We start from the raw sequence: 24339 nt of genomic DNA, 5'->3' as shown, positions 1-24339 counted from the left end.
TTTTCTTGTTTTTTTTTTTTTTTTTTTTCGGGTTGATAGTTTATGAAATTAACTGATCTCCATGACTTTAACCTTTTGTTTATGAAACAATAACATATGCCAATAACCCCCTTGGTCCTTGGCATGGCCGGCTCAATAGCTTTTGAGTTCTAAGGCGACAAGTGATGCAATTTTCTTATATTTAAATAGTAATTAAATTAATTTGATTTAATTTTTAGGTTATATGTTTTTTTTTTTTAATTTAATATGCCAATTAAAACACTTTCTTCTATTTGTAAAATATATTTTAAAACTTTTTTTTATAGCTTATTAGATATAGAATGATTTATCACTTGATTCAAAGACCTGAAAATAATAAGACTTAGAGAAAAAAAAAATGGAAATAAGCTATATAAAGAGTGATTTGTAATGGATTAATATAATGCCGGGAAAAAAAAAAAAGTTGTTAAACGTTGAAAACTCACCAATATATAGTGTAATTATACCTATTATGCACAATGCAAATAATGAGAATTTATACACTTCGAAGACTTCATATTTTTCTAAGCATTTTTTTTTTTTAACGAAATCTGCTTTAGTAAAATAAGATAGGCCAAATCACAGTCTAGTGATAACGTTGAATAATTATTAATTTGGACCTTAATTAGAGAGTATTTATTAACAAAATCTGGTATATATATATATGCTTTTATAGCCTTAAAAACTATATATATATCTGATTCTCGATCGGTATTCTTTGTGAGTGTCCTCCTTTTTGTTGTTCATGAGGTTTTTGCTTGTGCTGCAACCAAAGTTTGTAAAACTTTTTGTAATTTTTTGTGATATTTATTGTTTTGATCCATCCATATATATATGTTCTTCTTGCAAGATGATATTGAAGAATCTGATACCACTTTCAATGTCTTTACTAATCTCTGGTGTTTCTGGATGTGTATAGTCAAATGCATGGTAATGGAATATGTAATTGTAAATGATTGATGAGATGATGAAAGTGAATTGAAACTTGGACTGAAAGATATAATCAGGCTGCTCGAGGTGCTTAATTGGGCCTCCGAATGAAATGAATACAACTTGGCTAATTTCTTGAATACCTAACTATCTTGAATTGGACCCATTACAAAACACACACTACATAATATGAAACACAAACCTATAAATTAAAACACATTACATTAAACATAAAACGCAATCCCTTTGTATTCACTGCTTAACATCAATGGACTCCAGTTGGTTGCTTCATTTTTTCAAATTCGCACCACACCAACCCAAACTATGTTAGAAAATTGTAATGAATTTTCTAGTTTCTACAATATAGATGGGAATGGGTATGAAATTGGAATGGATAATGATAATTGAATGCAAAAGATGGATGATGAATAAGGAAGGACAATTCAAAGAAGTCCATAAACTCCAATGGCCGATTTGAGAATAGTTAATATCCAAGACACATTTTATTGAATAGTCTTTTTGATACTTAATAAGCTAATACAATCTTTCCCGGAATCTTGTATAGACTCAACTAACTATGGGGCTAACTATTAATATTCAGCTCAACTAACTATTCAATTATAAACCCAATGCCGAAGGGCCCTAACCTAATATCCCTTACAAAAATCTTTTTAAAGTAAAGGTTTAAAGAGAATTGGGTTTTAATCTCCCAAATGGGAGCCTCTTATTTCCTCCCATTTAAAAGTGTTACGTCTTTACTAAATGCTGTTATTAGTATTTTAGGGTTGGAGATGAATTTTGGGCTGATTGATTTATAATGAACCTTGGAAAATTTATTTTTGAAGTAATTGGCTATAAGTATTAGTTTTTTTTTTTTGGGCCAAATGGGTTATTTTCAGTCCAATTGGTCGAGAAGCCTAAATCTGGAAGTGAAACCTGACCCAATGGCCCAATTAAGGCTCATAAGCCCAATGACAAATTGAGAAGCTTGAAGAGTCTTCTAAAAGGTGACATGGCAATGTAGGATTGGACCAACATAGCAACCAATAGGAAGGAGACAAGCGGTCTAAAGACCATGGGAGCCTCCAACAGATTGGTTTTGGAGCGTATATGACAAACTAAGTTTGACAGAAAATGGGTCAAGTGTAATGTGCGTGGCATATTATGACAATAATATTATTTGTCATTTATGTGAAAATACAATTATATCATTATTTTTATAAACAGTAATAACAATTATATCATTATTTTTATAAACAGTAATAATAAATAAATCTTTCTGGCCATAGAGAGTCAGAGATCCACAGTTAGGAGTGTTAAATAAGCTTAGTTGCTTAGAATTAGTTTGACTTGATTCGCTTAAACTCGATTCGGTCTCGGTTCAAAAAATAAATTAGTTATTCGTGAACACAATAATCTACTCATTTATTAAATGAAACATACTTATATAAATTCGGCTCCATACGTTCAAAGCTTGTGAGCGCGGCTTATATAAATTCGACTCGAATCGTTAGCTCGGTCGTGTGTATATGTATAAATAAGTTTTATAGATATAAGATTCTATAATTGTAATTTATAAATATTAGTTTATACATAGTAAACATAATATATGTAATACTACAAATGTTTCATTTAGAGTGTGAAATATAAATCAAAGTTTTTTTTTTTTTTTTTTTTTTTTTAAATTTTAATATTATTATTATTATTTTTAAAGTAAAAAGTTTTACAAAACTCCAATCAAGCTCGAGCTCGACTTGTTAAATTAGCCGAGTTTGAGCCAAGCTCGACTTGGCTAGACTCTTAACGAGTTGAATTCGAATAATTCTTCAAAACTTGGCTCGAGTTGAGCCCATTTTTTGTGTATTCGAGCCGAATCTGGCAGTTCTAAACTCAGCTCGGCTCTAATACAGCCTACACAGTCGTGGGTTTCTAACCTTGGGTCTAAAGGAGACTCACAGCCAGGCCATGGGTCTCTGATTGTGAAGACCCAAAACCAAACGTGGGGCTTTGGCTGTGGCCCGTGGGGCGTAATGTTCACACAAACTCTGTTCTCTTTTTTCTTTTTTTCTTTTTTTTTTCTAAATTATGTACAGTCCATGAGTGCAACTAGGATTCATACTTTCTCGTTCTCTCTGAATTATAAGGCTACTTGGTCCCAAATCTATTTTATAAAAATTATAGGGCAGAATTATTAGGGAAACCAAAAGAAAGCAAGCAGGAAAATTGCTTAGTGGTACATATAAGTAACGTGTAGGATAAATTATTCCCAGTTTTGCTAAACATCAAATCACTCTAGGCACCCTAATTACTTGCTTTGTGATTTTCAGAAACCAGATATAACTTCTGATCGTTGGTAACCATGTTTATGTCATGAATTTTACCCCCATTTTCTGACAAAATGCAAGTGCCACTTGAACATTTCAACTGCTCCTTTGCTTCTGTGATGAGCTCTTGAATGCTTTGTGGAACCCACAACACAACTCCCTCTCTTCTCTCCTCCTTGGGATCCCATGGGTGAAAGGGGAACACTGTGCATGTCTTCTTGCGCATTTGATCTGTTGTTACCAATAGAAATGTTGTCAACTAAACATCTGACAAATCACTTCTTGCAAGAAACTACTCGGGCTAGGAAAAAGGGCAAAAGAAACAAAAAGAGAAGACTCAAAAACAATTCCCTCATTGGGTAGAATATTTCCTTCTGTTATTATAATGACTGAGCTACCTCATGAATTAATGTGGGAAATAAATTAACAGTTCATTTTTAATGAATCAGCAAAATATTATGGATAAGAATAAAGACTTGATAATTATCCATGACATTTTATTTGATTGATATCCAACTCCCTTGATTGCCCGTTTACAGCTCCTTTCCCATAATGTGCTTGACCTTCTAAGAATATCCATATTTTATCATTCTTAACATGTGTATGGATCTACTTCCTCAATAGAAGTGATTACTAATTGCCTCTAGTTCTTTTTTTCCTTTTCTTTCCTAAGCTACTAAATGCCTCTAGTTGTTTGCAATTATATCCTCCTTAGCTCACTCTTTCTGAGGAACTAGCTATTCTTCTGGATTTTCTTCATATCACTCACTGCCATCATCACCCCACCCTAATTTTTCCGCAGGTCTTTGGTTCAAAGAAAAACAATTTAATAATTTCTATAATGTTGTCTGTAAGCCAAAGAAAAACAATAATTTCAAATTTAATGAAGTACCAACTATTATTTTCAGGAACAAAGTTTTGTGCAGTAAAATTCCATCCATAAATTGAAAGTTTATTTCTAACAAGATAATTGAGGATGGTAATGCTATATATATGTAAGAACTACAATTTTGTTTGTACCTCGACTTTCTTGAGAGTTATCAGATAACTCAGACGATTGAGAATTTCTCGCAACTTCGAGCAGCTTGATCAAATTCTTATTCCCACCTATATAGGCATCATTAAGTGGAGTATTTCCCCATCTGCATGCAGAAGACAGGCAAACAAAGGTTATTCCAACTGGCAAAGTTCTAATAGTAAAAAGCACATAAAGTTATGCCTAGGTCATTGTGCATTATTGATTTCCTACGGAACTTTTTTTCATTCATCCAACTGGTAGTGCAGACTATGCGTTTTTTATGACTGACAAAATTGAAAATTTCTTTCGAAGTAATTTTTTGAAGCTTACTGAAATATCAACCTGATTTTTATTTCATCGTGAGGGAAAAGTATACACCATGCTAGCCCTTTTTCTAGTCTATATCTACATCTTCAAAGAACAGGAAGTGAAGATGAAACAATGACTGAGCCACATTCTTTCTTTACAAGACCATCTACACCATTTAAATAAAACTAACACGTGTAGTTAAATGTTAAGAAACATGTATATTACTATTTTTATTACTCATCCAAAGATCAATAGTGTAAACAACCATAAAACCCATATCTTGTTGATCATGATGCTAAAATCTGGATGATGCACATGCAAAAACATAGTTAATCCATACATCAAGCAGAGCATAACATGCCATCAGTCAAAACAACTTCCTCACTGTACAATCTTATATTCTGCACTTGCAAAACTGCTAGAAGCTCAAAAAGGATCATGCTTCACCCTAGTCTTAAAAACCACATAATTATTCAAGTTATACCTGTCCTTTGACAAAACACTCGCTCCTGCTTCTAGAATTAATTCTGCCACTGAATATAACCCTTCTGAGGCAGCTAGGTGAAGTGGTGTTCGTAGATCATAATTTTTGGCATTTGGATTAATGCCATTAGACAAAATCCTTTTTAGAAGATCCAAATCCCTCCTCGCAACAGTCATAAAAAGAAGATCACCAGCATGATCAATATTAAGTGCTGCCCCTGCCTTAACAAGTAAAGAAGCTACTTGATCGTGCCCATTCTTGATGGCTTCAAGCAAGGGAGTGTTTCCAAACTTATCTAGTACACATGGTTAAACAACATTTATTACTAGATTTTCTTTCGATATCCAGTTAAATATATACTAAAAACTTGCAAGGAGAATAGCAATCAGAGGCCAGCCATATTTTACTTTCTTTTTTGGTTTTTTTTTTTTTTTTTTTGGGGGGGGGGGGGGGGGGGGGATAATAATATCTATTAATAACAACGAACAACTGCATATCTTCTTGTAAAAATAATGAATAGCTACAAAAATTAAGACATCACATCAAACTTTTAATCTTGATTTTCTTTTAAAAAAATAAAATAAGCTTATACAGGCAGATTTCAGCTGAAAGACAAACCTTAATTAAGGAACAAAGATAAAAAGAACAAAAACTCATCGAAAAAGTGATTTTAGAAGCCCTTTTATACATTTGATGGTGAATAGATCTTTAATTAGATAATATCAATTTCATCCAAACCCCTTTTTCCTGGCACACCACCTTTATAACTTCAATTTTTCCATGATTTACATTTTAGTCAAAAGCTAACTTGTAGCCTTGACTTTTGAAATGTAGCAATATCCTTTTTTTCTCCTTAAGTTTGTTGAATTTGTTTGCTATTACTCTTGTGCTGGCAAACAAAGGCAAAACTTAGACAAGGGAAAACATTGCAGAGTTTTGATAGTGTTGGACTTTGAAATGGAACTACTTAAACTAAATCCAGTTATTCACCACGAACAGTGTGACTCATAAAGGTGTTAATTTTGAAGGGAAAATAATCTAGTAAACATTTATCCCATAGGATTTCGACCACACGTGCCCATGAAATTATGTTTTATCTTGAAAGGGGCAATGTGTTGGGGAGACCACCAAACTATATATGGACAGAATAACAAAGTACAGGGGGTTGGGCTTACCTGACCACCCTTGATGGTAATAAAAGTACAGGTAGTTGAAAAGCCTACCTGAAATGTTGATGCCCAGTACTCCTTGCTCAATAAGCAAAAGAACAATATCTTCATATCCTTTGGATGCAGCAATATGCTGTGTAAAAAAAAAATGCAAAACAAAAAAAGAATTAAATATGATTATAAGCCATACCAGAATTTGTGTCATTCCTAATAATTGAGAAGGGGGGGGAGAAACAAACACCATAATTAAGATGGTTCAGCACAAACTCCATAATCTTAAAAAAAATGAAAAATGAAAAAAATAAAAATAAAAATAAAAAAAGAGTTTAATATCCCTTTATACATGGATAACATTGCTTAATAGTATGCAATATTCTAGCTTTTCTGATTTTTTAGACTTTTGTTCTTTCTTTTTTCCCTAATAAGAGGGTTTCTCTTGTATACTTCTTGTATAATAGGATCGCACTCATCTGCTCTTTAATAATGATTGAATTACTTATAAGAAAAGCAATGATAGAATAGACAAGGGGCACAAAAGCAGTACCAGCTTACACTAAAGTAGAGTTCATAGTTAAAGCTCATTACATCAAAGTCTATAAACCCTAGTTTTGTCATAATACCTTGATTAAAGCGAACATGTTAACATGACTGGCATAGCCATATAAATGAATCAATTAAAATTCACCATCACACCAATGTTCTTGGAATGGATAAGTACAAGTCACCAATTGCAAAAGAACACAAATCACAGGCATAGAAAAGACATATTGACAAGAGGCACCACTTTAATCACTAGGGTTTAAAAGAGTGATGTGTGAGAGTGACAACTGCCCAGAATGACATGTAAGCTTGATCTCCTCAAAAAAAGTTTTAGAGAGGTTGTACCTCCCAAGGAATGGGTAAAACGTCCACTGTGTTACCCTCAACCTTAGCTAGCAAGCCAAGACCTTCAAACATGCCCGATGTGGCTTGACAAGCATGTAGGATTTAGGGAAGTGAAGCAGGTCCTATGCATCCTTGTAGAAAGTTAGCAACCTCCTCAGCAACCCCATACCTCAAATGATCCCTAGGTTTAACTACCGAGTGAAAGAGACAAAAGTGTGCCATGCATTAATACAACATTTAAAGAACTCACTTACAGATTTACTAACACTGCTACAACGTTCTTTCTTGTTCCCCTTTCGAATCCCATTATCCATACTCTTTGTCCATGCAACTCACATGTCAACTCAATGCGCTCCCCACACTGACTCCTCAGCACTCCACTCTAAACCTCAGTCCACAACACTTCTCGAAATCCCCCAAGATTCGCATTTCTAAGCAGAAATGATGTCATTATGTGTGTGTAATTACTATATCAACATCCAGAAGGATTATTCTAAAGAATCAAGATGTCAGTGGCCAGAAACAGTCTCAAAAATCTAAGGCCATTGCTCTCTCAAAAGCACTCTCATTTTGTCTTCTAGTCTCATGAGAGTCCTGAGAATGAGACGTATATAATAGGTACCCAAAAAAAAAAAAAAAAAAAAACTAACCTCAGTTTGTAAAACTTCATTCAAAATAGGATACAAAATCTTTGAAATATATACTCGTGTTCAAATAGGAAACAGCACGTTCGAACACCATTAGTTATAAAACATGACTTTTGGCTCTCACATTCAAACGACTATCTAACATGCTTTGAATAAAATAAATTTAACATCTGTTTGATTCGAACAAGACTTATCTGTTTGGTTCATATGAAGCTTCAAGCACACTTCAAACACTATAATCTGTCTAATCATGTTAAAACGTGGGTTCAGATGTGCTTTAAACATTGGTCCTTGGTTGATCTTTTGGATTCACATTCAAATGAGATATAACTCTATGTTTCTCATCCCAAGTCCACCATTCAAACAACACTTGTATAATTTGAACGACAGTGAACTATCTTGTAAAGTATCAACCATTTTATTTCAAATACTTAACCCTTCAACTTTTTCACATGACAACTTAACCCTAAGTAATGCGTAGTCATGTCTAACTTCCTAAAAGTCAAGTTTTATTTTTCTAGTCCACTATCATAAATATATGAGATCCATTCATAGCTCGTGGTGGTCTCTTCATGAATACAAAAAATATGCCTTTATTTAATGAAAGACACGTCCCACTAAACTTGGAGTTTAACACAACTCATACGCATGTATTCATCTACAAAATTTACCAACACAACTATGGACTTAACAATCTAGTCAAATTCTAACTGTTTGAAATTGCCAAAGTACCCCCAAATTAATAAATAAATAAATAAAGTGCTTCCTCCCCAAAGTATGCTTCTCAATTTTGATAGCAACACCATAACATAAACCTAAGAAGCTAAGAAGGGAAACAAATGGAAGAACAAGATGACAATTTCTGCTGTATCTGTGGGGCTCCCTTCTGTTGAAGATATGCAACTGATATGATTTGATTTCCTTTCCATATATGTTCTTGTTTATTGTAATTCCATATTAGTGTGTTGCCTCTCTATATAAACAAGCTTAGATGTATCATTTGAGTATTGAAAAATAATAAGAATTCTTCCTTTTTATATTTCATCTTGGTATCAGAGCAATCTATTCCTCTTGTTTTTGTTTTTCCATTTTTTTTCTTTTGTGGATTATAGACTATACAAATTTTTCTCGGTGTCTTGTTGTTCAATGCTCTATTATCAAAGATTTTAAAATTATTAAAAAGGTCAGTATGATATTCAAGTGCTCTATTATCAAAAAAATTAACACGTAGCCTTAGCCTTCTTAATTCCATACCAAAGGTGATCTTCCATTATAATCCGTCTTAGTGGGATCAGCTCCTGCTCTAATCAAACGTTTCACTCGATAAGAATCTCCATCATAAGCAGCACAATTAACCTTCATAGCCAGCTCTGATTCATGCTGTTCAATATACAATGTAATATCTGATTCCAAAATCTTGCTCCGAAGGTTGGAGTACCTACCCTGTCATTGCTAAAATTGTTAGAATATTATTTACTGACTCATGAATTCAAATTTCTAACTAGACAAAACCAGAGTTCGAAGTCTTTTATATAAATAAAGAGCAATTTTCTGCAACTAAAATCTTTATTCAAATGGAAGAAGGAGAAAGAAAATTTATATTTCGAAACTCAATTTACCTCAAGGAGGTTGTTCACAATTATCCGTCCATCAGAAAAACATATCTCCAAGATTTGTTTAAAACATTGTTTATCAAGTCGCAAGACTCTAGATAGTTCACGAACTCGAACTGTATAAGTCTGAGGAGTGTTACAAAGAAAAGAAAACTCGCCAAATGTGCTATGTGCTTGCAAACGCATAAGACATTCTTCTGTTTCATCATCTCCCACCTTTCCTATCTCCTCCTGTAGATAATATCATATCCGTCAGGCCTACAATTCAAGAATATATAGATACAAACACCTACAAAAACAGGAGGCCTACATCTAGATATACTAATATTTAAAACTTAAAAATGCAAATAAGAAGAAAAGATATCCAATGTATAAATATATTTTTAGACATTCTTAAGATTAACAGTCGAGTATATATTTTTTTGGCTTTACATTCTAGGTTTCTTAAAATTGATAACCGATTATAACTTAGAAATATTTCAGCTTGGTTATATGCAGAAGTAAATATGTTGGTTCTTGAGATAAAAATCTAATAAAAAAGTATAATATAATCAACACCCCCTGTGCTTAGACGCATTTCTGTTCACACTTCCTATGGTAGTCATCCCACCCCAACGCCACTAATTCTTCTTCCTTTGAAAGAGCTTTGGGGTCTCTAGGGACAAGAAGCGAAGAGCGCTAACTAAAGAGAGAGAGAGAGAGTGAGAGAGTGTTAAGGGTTATCAAGAAAACTTGAATTAATGGCCAGTATGGATATTCAAGACATTATTCTTCCATCATAACCTACTGTGATTGGCTTATTGGTAACATCTTGTTTCTCTATAAATAAGCTTCAGTCAAGTTGTGATCTCCTTACTTGTAAAAAGTCATACTTTTTATAGAATAATAATTACTAAATTATTTTGAGGCGGCCATATCATCTAATACCATATATAGAAAATAAAGATGCTTCATTGCAAGTACACAAACAAATAAAAAGATAAATATATTGAAGTTTGAAAGCATTTAAAAAAAAGAAAAACTCATACCACTATGCCATGACATATGATATAAAGTTGATCTATTACGTTTCCCTGTTCTATAATCACTTCCCCTGGGAGGAAAAACTCTTCATTGACTTTGATTGCCTGATAAATCACGAAATGAATAAGAGTCATTTCCACTGAAAGAAGCTAAGCTTCTAATGTTATCACTTCTGTTTTATACGATTGAAGAAGAGATATCAGATAATGACATTAGAGAGAGAGAAAATAAAATTAGGAAAAAATATGAGAGGGGTCATATACTATAAACTATTTATTCATAAAATCAGATCTAGACACTAAACAAGGCAATTAATATTAGCATGCTTTCAAATAACAGTCACTTCAACTACATTCAAAATAAATGCATTGAACAAAATTTCTAGACGCTGATGCTCTCATAGCCACCAGAAAACATGGAGAATGCAGCCTCATTTAATGTACCTGTCATTTGGGTACCCACAGTTTTATAATGCAATACTAACTATTTTAAGTACAAACATAATAAACAAATAAATAAGGCATATAGAATGCCCATTCCAACGAATTAAATGACCAACTGGAGATAACAACGTGGTCTCAAAAAAGCTAGTATGGAAGAGTTGTGTGCTCTTGACAGGTTGGAAGAACAACATGGTTTAGCTCCTGAAGAAAAGACAAGGAAATGTACAGTCATTAGAGAGCTGGAAAATTCTATTCTTCAGAAGGAGATTAGTTGGAGACAGAAGTCAAGGGTTCTTTGGCTCAAAGAGGGTGACAAATGCACCAAATTCTTTCACCGGGTAGCCAACTCGAATAGGAGGTTCAATTCCATAGTCTCTTTCGAACAATGGCTCAGTTTCTTCTGACCAGCAGGTTATTAGGGATCATGCTGCTCAGTTCTTTTGAGTCCTTATTTGCAGAACCCTATAGTTGGCAGCCTAGGTTGGATGGCCTCGCTTTCAACTCTCTGGATGCGGTAGAGGCCTCTTCTTTAGAACTTCCTTTTGAGGAAATGGAGGTTTTAGAGGTGGTTAAAGGCATGAATTGTGACAAGGCTTCAGGTCCTGATGGGTTCTCCGAAGTGTTCTTTCAAGATTGTTGGGACGTGATCAAGACAGATATCATGGGGGTGTTCCAAGACTTTCACACTCATAGCAAGTTTGTCAAAAGCCTTAATGCCACTTTTATTTCTCTCATTCCGAAGAAGTCTGGGGCTTTGGATCTTAAAGATTTTCGGCCTATTATTGTTAGTGGTGTTTACAAAATCATTGCAAAAGTTCTTGTGAATAGAATGAGAAGGGTTATGGAGAAGGTTATCTTGAATTCTCAGAATGTTTTTGTGAAAGGTAGGCAAATCCTTGACTCAGTTCTTATAGCAAATGAGTGTTTGGATAGTCGTATCAAATCCAGTGAAATAGGTTGCTTTATAAGCTAGATATTGAGAAGGCATATGATCATGTCAACTAGGACTTCTTATTGTATATGTTGAGAAGATGTGGTTTTGGAGAGAAATGATGTTCTTGGATAGCGCATTGGATTTCTTCGGTGCTTTTCTCTATCTTGGTGAATGGCACCCCGTATGGTTTCTTCAATATTTCCCGTGGGCTAAGGCAGGGTGATCCTCTATCTCCCCTTTTGTTTGTCATTATGATGGAGGCCCTAAGTAAGTTGATCATTGCTACTGTTCATAGAGGTCTTCTATCAGGTTTCTCTGTGGGCTCTGGAAGCTCTGAGGCAGTTAATATTTCTCATCTGTTGCTCGCAGACGATACATTGGTTTTTTGCAATGTGAATGCTAATCATCTTTGCTATCTACATGTGCTATTTTTGTACTTTGAAGCTGTTTCAGGTTTAAAGATTAATTTAGCTAAGTCTTTTTTAGTTCCTGTGGGTTGTGTGGATAATGTGGACAGCTTGGCTAGCATCTTGGATTGTGGGGTTTCCTCTTTACCTTTGAAGTATCTTGGCCTTCCATTGAGGGCCTCTTTTAAGGCCAAGTCCATTTTGGACGGTGTTGTTTGTAAGATTGAGAGGCAGTTGGCTAGCTAGAGGCGGATGTATCTGTTCAAGGGTGGTAAGGTTACCCTTATAAAGAGTACTCTTGCCAATCTTCTCACGTACTTCTTGTCTCCTTTCCCTATTCTTGCTAGTGTGGCTAATCATATAGAGAAGCTCCATCGTGATTTCTTATGGGGAGGTTTAGGTGATGAGTTCAAATATCAACTGGTTAACTGGTCCAAGGTTTGCTCCCCTATTACTGAAGGTGGTTTGGGCATTCGAAATTTGAGGATTTTCAACAAGGCTCTTTTAGGGAAGTGGTTGTGGAGTTATGTGCATGAGAGAGAGACTTGGTGGAAATCTATTGTGGATGCAAAGTATGATGCTGATTTGGGCTGGGTGGTGTTCCTTAGCCCCCTACGTGTCGCGAAGTGGGGCTTTGGAAGAACATAAGGAAGGGGTGGAGATTGTTTCGTAGTCATACTAGTCTTATTTTGGGAAATGGGTCCAGGATCAGATTTTGGGATAATGTGTGGTGTAGAGAGATGCCCCTCAATGAAGCTTTTCCGATTTTGTACAGCATAGCTTGTGACAAGAATACACTCGATGCAGCTCACTTGGTTTCAGAGAGTGATTCCATTCAGTGGGATGTTAGCTTTATTCAAGCGGCCCAGTTGTGGCTTCCTTCTTCACCTTGTTGTATTCCATTAGAGTGGATCGTGAAAGGGAAGATCAGCTTTGGTGGTCTCCTTCTCACAAAGGGAAATTTGATGTTAGATCTTTCTATAAGGTCCTTGCTTGCAAAGAGGTAGTGCACTTCCCCTGGAAAAGTATTCGGTGGACCAAGGTTCCTTTGAAAGTGGCTTTTTTCGCTTGGTTGGCACCGTTAGGGAAGATCCTCACCATGGATAACCTTAGAAAAAGGCATATCATTTTGATTGATAGATGGTGTATGTGCAAAATGAATGAGGAGACTGTGGATCACCTTCTTCTCCATTGTGAGGTTGGCACATGCTCTATGGAATGCTATCTTTAGTAGCTTCAATCTATCTTGGGTTATGCCTCTTCGGGTGGTAGACTTATTCGCTTGCTAGTGAACGGGTGGTCGCTCTCGAAGTGCAATTGTGTGGAAGATGGTTCCTTCTTGTCTTTTATGGTGCGTGTGGAGGGAATGAAATGATAGACAGTTCGAGGACAAAGAAAGGATGATTGAGGAGCTCATTACTTTTTTCTTCTTTTCTTTGTACTTTTGGACTGCTGCATTCCTAGCTCCTTTAGTGATTAGCTTTAATGATTTCCTTGTTCTTTTTTCTTCTCCTGCTTAGCTGCTTCTCTTGTATACTCCCTGTATACTTGACTGCGATTTGCGCCTTTCAATGATATCTCTTACTTTAAAAAAAAAAAACAAAAAAATCCAACTGGAGATAATAATGGATAGCATTCCTCTTAAATAAATTCCACCTAACTATTGAAAACAGAAGCAGCATATGATTCAAGACGAATTTGTGCAGAGAGCTAATCATGCAGGAAAACCAATAATGTTCAAGTTCCAAAATGTGAATTGTAAGTTCCAATCAAGTCTAGAAGAACAAGATTGAGTTGTTACAGTAATGCTTGCAATGAAAACAATTCCTAATAACAGTTCCAATGAATTTGCATGTAGAAAGTCAAACTAGGGCTATCAGCTGACTACTGCTGAAATGGAATCCTTGGCAGTAAGGAAAACTGAGACTTCTAAAGACAATGGATGTTATCAAGTTTGTAGATATCATGTCACTTTCAACTTTAGAAACAGAAAAAGTAAACTGAATTTATAGGTGCTCAACCATTGGAATTCACATTCTACTTTACATATAGAACATGATGGCTTACAATCTGCTTGATGAATCCCAAAGAGCACCCCTTGAATAAAGAAGCTTCTCTAATATATGGCTCATACAAGTTCTGTGAAATCTGCACACCAAAAAAAAAAAAAAAGACAAATTGTAGTACAACCATAAAATTCAAGCACTTCCATAAATTCTTCAAGCATCAAAAGAAAAACAGGTACAAGCAATGAACAATATCAAATCAACATCTAAAAAGTTGCAGCATGAATTCTACCCCAACTATTGGGTCAGGCACTCTTCTTCTATCTTATCCTAACTCACAAAACTAGGTAATTTCAGTGATTCCGAGAAACATCTTCCACAATTATTGCAATCAGTTAGTGATTTCCCAATTCTAAATTATTTCCATAAAGGAAACAAAAATATTTAGGAAAACTTATTAAACCATCTGATGAGGCCAAGTGATATACTTCTATAAAGATACAACTGTGAAAGATTGAATTTCATTAATAAACTAAGTTCAGGAAGGAGTCATCCAATGGGGAAAAAAGGAAGAGAGAGAGGGAGAAATGGTCCCTCAAGTGTAATTATTCTGAGAATTCTCGGATATCAGCATTCAACTCTGGTCTTCACACCATAATCGGATTTGAAGTAAATGCTTCCTATATATATAATAAATAAAAAAGGGGTAGGATTTTGCATTCAAATTCAGGGGTCTACAATTTGTCCTACATAGTGTGAAACTCCACAGTTCAGGCTGGAAAAAAAAGAAAAAGAAAAAAAGAAAAAAAAAAGTGATCATTTAGATGGAAAAACAGGCAATATTCAAAGGCATAGATATGAAGCTTTTACCCAAGATGGTGGCAAGCTTATATTTATGGGAAAAACAAACTTAACCCTTTTTTTATTATTGTAAATTACACAACACACACCAATTTCGTCTCGAACCCTTGACGTTACCCTCCACCATATTCTTATGGGGAGAGGAAATGCCATTTGAGCTAGAGGTAATGAAATGCCATTTGAACTAGAGGTAATGATATGCCATTTGTGCTACAGGTATTTAGCACATTCTCATTTATTTATAAGCACTAGTGAGCTAAAACTTTATAAGGAGCAAATTTTCCTATTCAACCCAAAATCACTAGTATTCTAACAAATTCCTCCAAAGTTAAGATTATAGCATGTTTCAATAGCTTTCATAGACCATATATTTGAATAGCAATTGGAATCTAAAAAAAGAAACGCTTGACGATTCATTGGCACCCTCACATCCTAAGATTAGAAATTGAAAGAATACCAAATATTCAACAAACACTTGCATCTGAAGAAGAGAGACCTTTCTGCATGATAACCTCCAACTCTATCATTCATTCTATGGACAGGAAATCTCAGACCATAATTCCCACCCAGAAACTTTTATGTCCCTTATTTCACAGTCAAAGACATTCAATCTCTTAATGGTCTAATCCTTCTCACCACCCGCCATTCAAAAAATTGCAACTTAAGATATGGGTGAAGGAGAAAATCATTCAAAATCAGTGGGAAGCATTGATGCATGTGTTCATTCTACATCTACATGGGGAAAACAACTGAGATAACTTCTCTCGGTGATAAGGATTGAACAAATGCATATTTACAAAATGGTACAGATGAATAAAACAGTTTTGAAAACCATATTTATCAAGTAAAGCAATATGGAATTATGAGGGAATTATCTGTCAAGAAAGCTTATTATATCAAGCATGGAATTGTTAGGAAGTTGGAGAACAATTTATATCATGTATGTCACACGCTATCCCCACCCCACCCCACCCCTTTCTGTTTGCAGGCTCCAATAACTATGCATTAAATATGGGCCCTGAACATGCAGAAAAGAAGAATGACCAGAGACAGGGGATAACAAGACTTGAATCAAAAACTCAGAGACAAAAACTGGCCTCTTATAGCATGTTGTAGAAACATCAATCCCAAAATCTTAAGCTAATAGGTAGTGAGCCAAATATATATATCAAGCATACCACATGCCAAAAGAATGAACTAAACTGATGTTGTATAGCCAAATTAAAAATTTACAACACCTTAGACCGAATAGAGGCTGGAACATCCTGAAGTAAAGCAAATTCGGTGTTGCTACGCTCATATTGTAATCGTAGATGACTTTTGATCTCCTTACTTGTGTGTGTATCAAGCTTGTGTTTATTCATATATTTGATAAGGTCGGCCATTTTATCCCTAAACTTTTCTGTCTTTGATCCTCTTACTACCAATGCTGCAATGTTACCAAGCAGATAAGCACCAAGAATCATGTCAAATGATACATAAATCATAATGAACATCATTTCCCTGACATTGACTGCATGTATTTCTCCATAACCTGCAAATAGAACATATTATCAACACATACAGTGAATCATCCCAAATCTGATAAGACATACTCAGAATGAAAATAGCACTAATTCATATAGTAATGAGAAGGGACCATTGTCAAAGTTTTGAAAAGACATGTACTGTATTAGATTTAATCAGAGAAACCCTTCAGGGCATAGAACTGCTTCATATAAAAATGATAAGGAGTCATTATTAACAATTTTGACAATAGACGTATTGTTTTCAATGTTGATGAGAAGCAAACATTATGATGTGCATTAGAAGAGATGAGCTCTAAAATAGAGCATGAACTCGCACGCACACACTCGCATAGTAATCTTGAGTGTCACTTTTACAAATAATCAATAACTTATTAGTTATATTTGTTTTTCTTCATGAGAGAGTCATAGACAAGCATACCAACAGTCGCCATGGTAACAATGGCAAAATAGAGAGATGTCACATAACGCTTCCAAAGATCAATCTCTCTGAAGTGTGAATAGCTGTAGTCACCCATCTTCAAACTTCCTATCCATGTGTAACCTTCCTCGGAGGCAGGTAAAGTGGTAGCAAGATAGTAAAAGATGCAGGCAGCCGTATGCGTGCAATAGATTTCAACAACAAAAAGTTTCGCAATTCTCGTAGCGAGGTAATTTAGCCGGATATCTTTCTCCAACTTGTCAAAAAACTCAGTTACTCTGAGTGCTCTACTTAGCCTAATCCACAATAGGTACCTGACTGGCTCTTTTCTACCAGAAGCCTGATCAAAGCAGTTGTGTTCAAATCATCATATAAAGAGTTACTGAGCTAAGTTTGCTGTATCAAACTCACAATAATGCAATCAAATATGAAGCAACGATGTAATAAGAATAAATCTTTAAAAAAAAAAAAAAAAAAAAAAAAAAAAAAAATGGAATAGAGATGCCCAATAAGCATCTTGAGGAGTAACTCCAGAATAAAACAACTTGTGACGATAATTGACCGCAAATGGTAAGGAACAATATAATGTCGTTGATGATAAAAGAAAGAGTCCTGAATTGACCATCTTATTTGTAAAATATCATCCTCACATACCCTTTTCACTTTTCATTTTTCTTTCCTTTTTTTTTTTGAACTTTTTTGGGTTTCAAAATTGTAAGCACTAAATGCCTCCCTTCAAGATAATGCATACTAGAGCTCTTGTTGCGGAATAAACTTAACATTGTGTACTAATGCCATAGATAATCCCAGAAACTGTTTCTCCTTATTGGAGATCATTAGAAATTCGATCCAGATGGAATAAAAGAAACGGCAAACCAAAGCCAAAAAGTGAAAATCAATGTACAGTACCTTGTAGATAGCATCCCAGGGGAAACAACCCAGTAAATCAACAAAGAACCGAGACTTCAAGTACCTAAAGTCAAGCAAATCACGAAGCATGAAAGGTTATAGAGTTTTGCATGGTTACAACAATTACAAGTAGGAAAAAAAATAAAAAAACAGCTACCGAACGGCAATGAGATTGCGGTCGTAGACCATGCGGTAGGAGTGGGTGTCGCGATAGGCGACAAAGAAGCGGACGACAATCTCGATGAGGAAGGCGAATTGGCCAACGATGTCGAGGAGGAAGAGGTTCTCGGGGAGTCCCCGGAAGAAGCCGAACTCCAGGGGCGTGAAGAAGGAGGAGTAGACCGCCCATAGCAGAATGAAATGCGTCCACACCACGTACCACCTGCGTTGCTCTCCATCATATTCATATCAATTTCGAAAAATGATAGACAGGAGAGGTTCAAATATTCCATGTCTGCCATTTAATACTTAAAAAATATATTTTATTTTTTTTAATTTATTCTTTATGCCTTTTTTCATTTTTTTTAATAAAATATATTTGTTAAGTATTAAATGACAGACAGGAGACGGTCAAACATTTTCTGTCTACCATTTCTCTTTTAGTAGAGGTCTACAAGCGAGGTGATTATTAATCAGAAATAACTGTTAACTGCTAATAATTGTCAACAACCGTTAACCGGAAAAACCGAAAATAACCACAACCGAATAACCGAGTACCCAGTTACGATTACCAATTATAACATTTTAAAAAACTGGTTAATAACCAAGTAACCAGTAATCGGTTATATTTATATATATATATATATATATATATATATATAAACAAAAATAATATTAAACCTAATTCTAAACAAACAAGCAAAAATCTTCAAAACAACTCTGTTTTGAAGATCCAAGTGTTAACTACTATCACAACTGCTCAGGATCAATATTGTCTCTTGTGGCGTGATATGTCCATATAGTTCCCTTATTTTGAAAAGAAAAAAAGACTTACTGCGCTACATGGCTCGATTGAAAAATTGTTATAACTTATATGATCCTGAGCAGAATGATGTGCACATGTGAGTCTTCTTCATGCTATGACTTTTTATCTTCGACATTAATTTCTTTAAGGGCACATTTCAATCAAATAAATAATTCACCTCATGAATCATTCAGAAGAAACACAGGACACATTTCTTTAAGGGCACATTTCCAAGTTGTGAAGGATCACAGGAGGAACACAGCTAGCAACATAGACACAAGAAACACAGGACAATATGTCGATATTTCTTTTTTAATGCTCTTCATTCTTCGTACTTCTCAGTTTTGAGACCAGTTCATCCGCTGTGAACTACTAAATTATAAATGACGTGCAAAGTGTACATACACTTGTCAAAAGTTCCACCCTTAGCTCTATTGACATATGTATTCTTAGTAACCTTGTTAAGGAAACAGTCAAAAAGGGGTTGAAGATAAACTTTAAGATTCTATTTTTATGAAGCATATATTTATATTGGTGATAGAACATTTGACCCAGGGCGGAGGTAGGGGGGGGGGGGGTCGGGGGCAAATGCCCCCCCCCCTCAACTCTCAAAAAATTCCCTTACCCCTGTATAATTTTTCCGGATGTCATATTTGTCCACCCTTAACCATTCATTCATCAGGGAGCAAATATTTTCTAAGAGAATAGGGATGCATGACTCGCCGACGCATTTCACTGTTTCAGATCTCTTGCAGGCGTTTTGGAATTAGGTTAGACGAAGGTTGAAGATGATGTTTTTACTTTTTTTAAAAAAAAACGCACCATTTTAAGCTGTGTTTAACCAAAATGAACGTTTTTAAATAACCAAAATTGTACAAGATTCGATCCTTTTTGTTTGAATCCGCTACTGACCCCTACAGAGAGCAGCCATTGCCTCAGTTCAGGTCAGAAATTGTGAAAGGGTAGAGTTCTCTTTAATTTTGGAATGGGTAATGGTGGGTGTTTGACAGCTACCTCTTTGGAATGGGTAATGGTACGTAGTTACAACTTGGATCTTTTGTGTATTATGCAGTGGTGCAGTGGTGAGACAAATTTTTATTTGCAATTATTTTATTTATATTGAATGAATTGTGATAGTAGTATTTATTATTTAGTATTTATCATTCATTTATTGAATGACCAAATATTAGATTTTAAAAAAATGAAATAAACAAAAAGATTCAATATATGAAATCTGATTATTCGGTTAATAATCAGTTTTTAATAACCAGATAACCAGCATTTGGTAAAAATCGTAATCAGTATCGGTTATGGTTGCGGTTATTGAAATAGGAATAACCGGATACCTCAGTTGCGGTTGCGGTTATGACCAAATAATCGCAATCGCAACCGATTGTACACCCTTACTTTTTAGCGTTCTCATTTAAGTTTGGAAAAATTACATTTTAACCCTCAAACTACCAACCGTTTTGGAAGTAGTCCCTCAAACTATCAACCCTTGGACTCTGGCCTCCCAAACTACCAAAAAATTTCAAAAAAAACCCCTTTTGTTGAAATATGCCACAACGGCTTATAGTTTGAGTGCTTAAATGTAATTTTCCTTTTAATTTTTTAAATAAGTCTAACATAGATGGTTGGCTTTGTGTTACTCATGATAAACAAGACTTCGGGGTTGTTTGTCAAGGAACAATACATTACAGTACTGTTCATGTACTTTTTTTTTCTTCATTTTTTTATACTTTTCACTACTAATCAACATCAAAACATTCCCACTTTTTTCACTTTTTTATATTACATCAATAATTTTTTATTACTATTCAAATAAAAAAATTCACTACAATACAAAACTTTTTCACTTTTTTATACAAATCATTTTTATTTTATATCACATAATCACTTTTTACTAATTTCAAAAACTAACAACCCACTACTCTGTTCTGTTCTGTAATGTCACTTGCCAAACAAGCCCTTCTTTTCTCTTTTTTTTTTCTTTTTTCTGTCGGAACCTCTTCTACATATATGAAACGTATATGAAAAGGATGGACAATTTTTTATCTAACCCGCAAATTTGACACAAAATTAACATATTATAATTGAAAATTTTGACTTTTTTAATTAAAACAATTAAATTAAGGTTGACTCATATAATCTTATATATATCTCGTTACGACCCGAACATGACTTGTAACGTTTAAGTTTGATAATTTTTAACACGACTTGTGAACTCAACACCAAACACTACTCAAGTCCAAACCATTGGGACCCTTAGGGTTCTAACTAGAGAGCAAGCAAATCCAAAAAATATCTAAATTGGTAGGTCCTTGGGCGGATTTCACTTTAGCCCCAAAACATTGGTCTCTAACTAAAAAAAAAAAGTAAATGCTTAAGCTTGGCTCGTAAAACTCACTAGCTAGGACAAGCAGTATTATTAAACCAAACAAAGCAATAAAACTTAAAATAGATAAAGCACTTAAACTATAAGATAAGATAACAAGTGCACGGATTTAATTAAATTCATACTAATATCTTGACATAACTCCAAGTCGACAGAAAAACACGAATTGACAACCATGCAGATGTGGTGGCTGAGAGAAGCACACAAGAGAGAGAGAGAGAGAGAGAGAGAGAGAGAGAGATGGTACGTACCAGTAATCAGGATGAATGATAAAGCGCTCCCATCTGCTTCCGGGCCGAGAGCCGTCTCTAAGAAGCCTACTCCCAGTACTCAACTCCCTTCTAAACAACGCCATATGCTTCTTCCACGACAACTTGCCGGAGTGATCTCCAAGCTCCCCAACCACATATCCTTCATCTTCCGACTCATCTCCTCCGCCTCCTCTCCTTCCTCCACTACTCATCTTCCAAAACTAAGCTGGTTTTGAACAGAAAAAGCGAAACTGATCGGAGGGTCTACAGATCGAGCTTGCTATTTCTTGATCTTTTTCTTGACAGAGTGACGATATAAAAGAATATATATATATATATATATATGTAGTTAAGTATTGGTGTGACTGACAGAAGTGGAGGAGATCGAAGCTATCTTTTATTATTCCGCTAACTTTGTTGGGAGCATTATGTCGCGACCAAGAGAATCATCGGACTTAATTTAGAGTCAGCTCAGAAAAGCCTGATCGCAGCTGGGATATTTTGCAATGTGGAAAATAAGTTAAATAACAAGTTTGTATCATCTAGTCATATTCATATATCAAGATATTTGGTGATCGATATGAAATACTACCGACAAGTTTGGCGTGCGGAATACTCTAGTGGAAGGAAACACTATTCCTACTCAAGGAAAGAGTAATGATTTTAAAATTGTCATTGAATTTAATATAATTATTATTAAATTTAAATATAATAATAATTTTAAAATTCACGTGAAATTTAAGATAACACATTAATCCTTGCTCGATCTTTATAGCATCACTCCCTGTCAACACGTGAAATAGGCATTCATTTGTATGAGTAATGCTATAAGGACCCATGCATGTCCTCCTTTAATTATTTGTCCGAATTTGAAAGAATTCGAACAGGTGATTGTGAGAGATTGAATTATTTATAAGACTCATATATATGACATGATAAGTGGTTGAGCAAGCCTAATTTTTATTTAATCAAGTGAATCTTATAAGTGATCAATCTCTCACAATTACCTTCTGATCATATTCTCTTAAATTCGAACAAATAATCATACACCATCCTAATTCCTAGCCAAAAAAAAAAAAAAAAAATTGGGAATGCATGCACTGAGAAATTTTTCTTAGTATTTATAAAGCTGGTTCAGATTTAATTTTAAATTCTTATCTTGAACTGATATTTATGTACGTACGTCCTACGATATATATGCCTTTATCTTTTTAGGACGTGCATATAATCGTCCAAAACACGAAAATGAAGAAGAAAAACCCTTTGCAGTTTGCACTGATTATTAATCTTCCATTAACTGGTTAGTGAAAAAAGGTTAGAAGCTAATTTATACTGACAATTTTTTTTACTATGCAAATATATATGGAAAACGAGTTAAAAATATTGAAACAAAATTCAAGAGAGATGGGCTCCCAGCAACACGTTCAATCGGAAGTACAATGCTTGAAAATAAAAGAAATAGGAACTAGAAAATGGGCCCAAAAAAATTGTTCTTTTGGAAGGATTTGCTTTTTTTTCTTCTTTTTTTTGCTTTTTTTTTTTTTTTTTTCTTTTTAGGAAGAAAAGTATTCTTGAGACATGAAAGAGAGTTTAGTGCAGACGCCACGAATAAGAGATGAGGAAAGCTTCCGAGGAATCCGTCGGCCCAAAGAAGCAAATTCTAATTCGATCGAATGGAAGCGACTGCCACACCACATTCGAGACACGAATATGTAAACAAGGCAGTTGATATGGCTAAACCTCTTTTTTATTTATATTTTTTATTTTTTTCATGGCAAATATATTAATAAATAATTCAGACCATAAAATATTATTTTATAAATATGTATTTTTTTAAAAAAATATATATATATTGATAAAACAGTGCTTAACTTTGGTAGAAATAAGAGTTAACTTATTATTTTTAAAAAAAATTAATTAATTTTTTAATATTACTTTTTTTTTTTTTTTTTAAGTAAGGCTCTACATTTTTGAGTTTTTCAAAATTATCATGTGTTCTACTCAATTTGAACCCCATAAAAATAATAAAAAACAAAATAAAATAAAATAAAAACCCACATCTAATAACATTTTAACAAACGTACGTATCTTAATTCCTATACTCGTTGTAAGCAAGAGGATTTTGAATTATTTATTGGGAAAAATCATATTTAGTCCCTAAGTTTTTATCTGATTTGGATTTAGTCTGTAGGTTTTCAATTTCAAAAATAAGGTCCTTAGGTTTTGCTTAAGTTTCAAATTGATCCATTTTATTACTTTACCGTCAAAGTTAACGATTTTTTCATTTGTTATATGTGTTTCATTTGACACTCTAGGGTTCATGTTAGCATCCAATACAATGTCAATGTCCATGTCAGCATCAAAATTAACGGTTTTCCATCTAATGTTACAAATTTAGAAGATTAGAATGGCGCAGAAGATGATTTTTGTTTATTTTTCTATGAATGACTTGGCATTTAATGATGTGGCATTGATATAGGTGCTGATATGGACGCTAATGTGTCAATTGAGACACACATGAAATATTACAAACTATTGATTTTGAAAAAAAAAAAAAGTGACGGATGAGCCTATTTAAAATTTATGCAAAACCTAATGACCATATTCTTGAAATTAGAAACTCAATGTCTAAATTCAAATAAAATAAAAACCTAAGGACTAAATATGATTTTTTTTCCCTTATTTCTTTATACAAACCACTTTTTTAAAAGAAAAAAAAAAAATCAAACCAATAAAATGTTAATTTTAATATTATATTTTCATATAGCTTCTCCTTTACAATGATCAAGATATTGTAAAATT

At 34.3% G+C, this 24339-nt stretch overlaps 1 protein-coding gene across 1 annotated transcript; it reads right to left on the bottom strand.

Annotated features, from left to right (window-relative positions):
• Window positions 1-3097: 3097 nt before the first annotated feature.
• LOC133867244 (potassium channel SKOR-like) lies at window positions 3098-21779 on the bottom strand. The gene is made up of 13 exons (XM_062303966.1): window positions 21538-21779; window positions 18085-18309; window positions 17928-17991; window positions 17019-17358; window positions 16310-16605; window positions 14272-14352; window positions 10426-10524; window positions 9404-9628; window positions 9039-9227; window positions 6307-6385; window positions 5084-5378; window positions 4293-4414; window positions 3098-3503 (listed from the first exon to the last, which is right to left on the bottom strand). Exons 1-13 carry the CDS (start codon window positions 21747-21749, stop codon window positions 3250-3252), a joined length of 2481 nt encoding a protein of 826 aa, XP_062159950.1. The 5' UTR covers window positions 21750-21779; the 3' UTR covers window positions 3098-3249.
• Window positions 21780-24339: the final 2560 nt, after the last annotated feature.

This window comes from Alnus glutinosa, chromosome 4 (genome assembly GCF_958979055.1).
Source record: "Alnus glutinosa chromosome 4, dhAlnGlut1.1, whole genome shotgun sequence".
Lineage (NCBI taxonomy): Eukaryota > Viridiplantae > Streptophyta > Magnoliopsida > Fagales > Betulaceae > Alnus > Alnus glutinosa.
The sequence above is the reverse complement of the archived record's forward strand: the minus strand, read 5'-3'. Positions and strand labels throughout refer to the sequence as shown.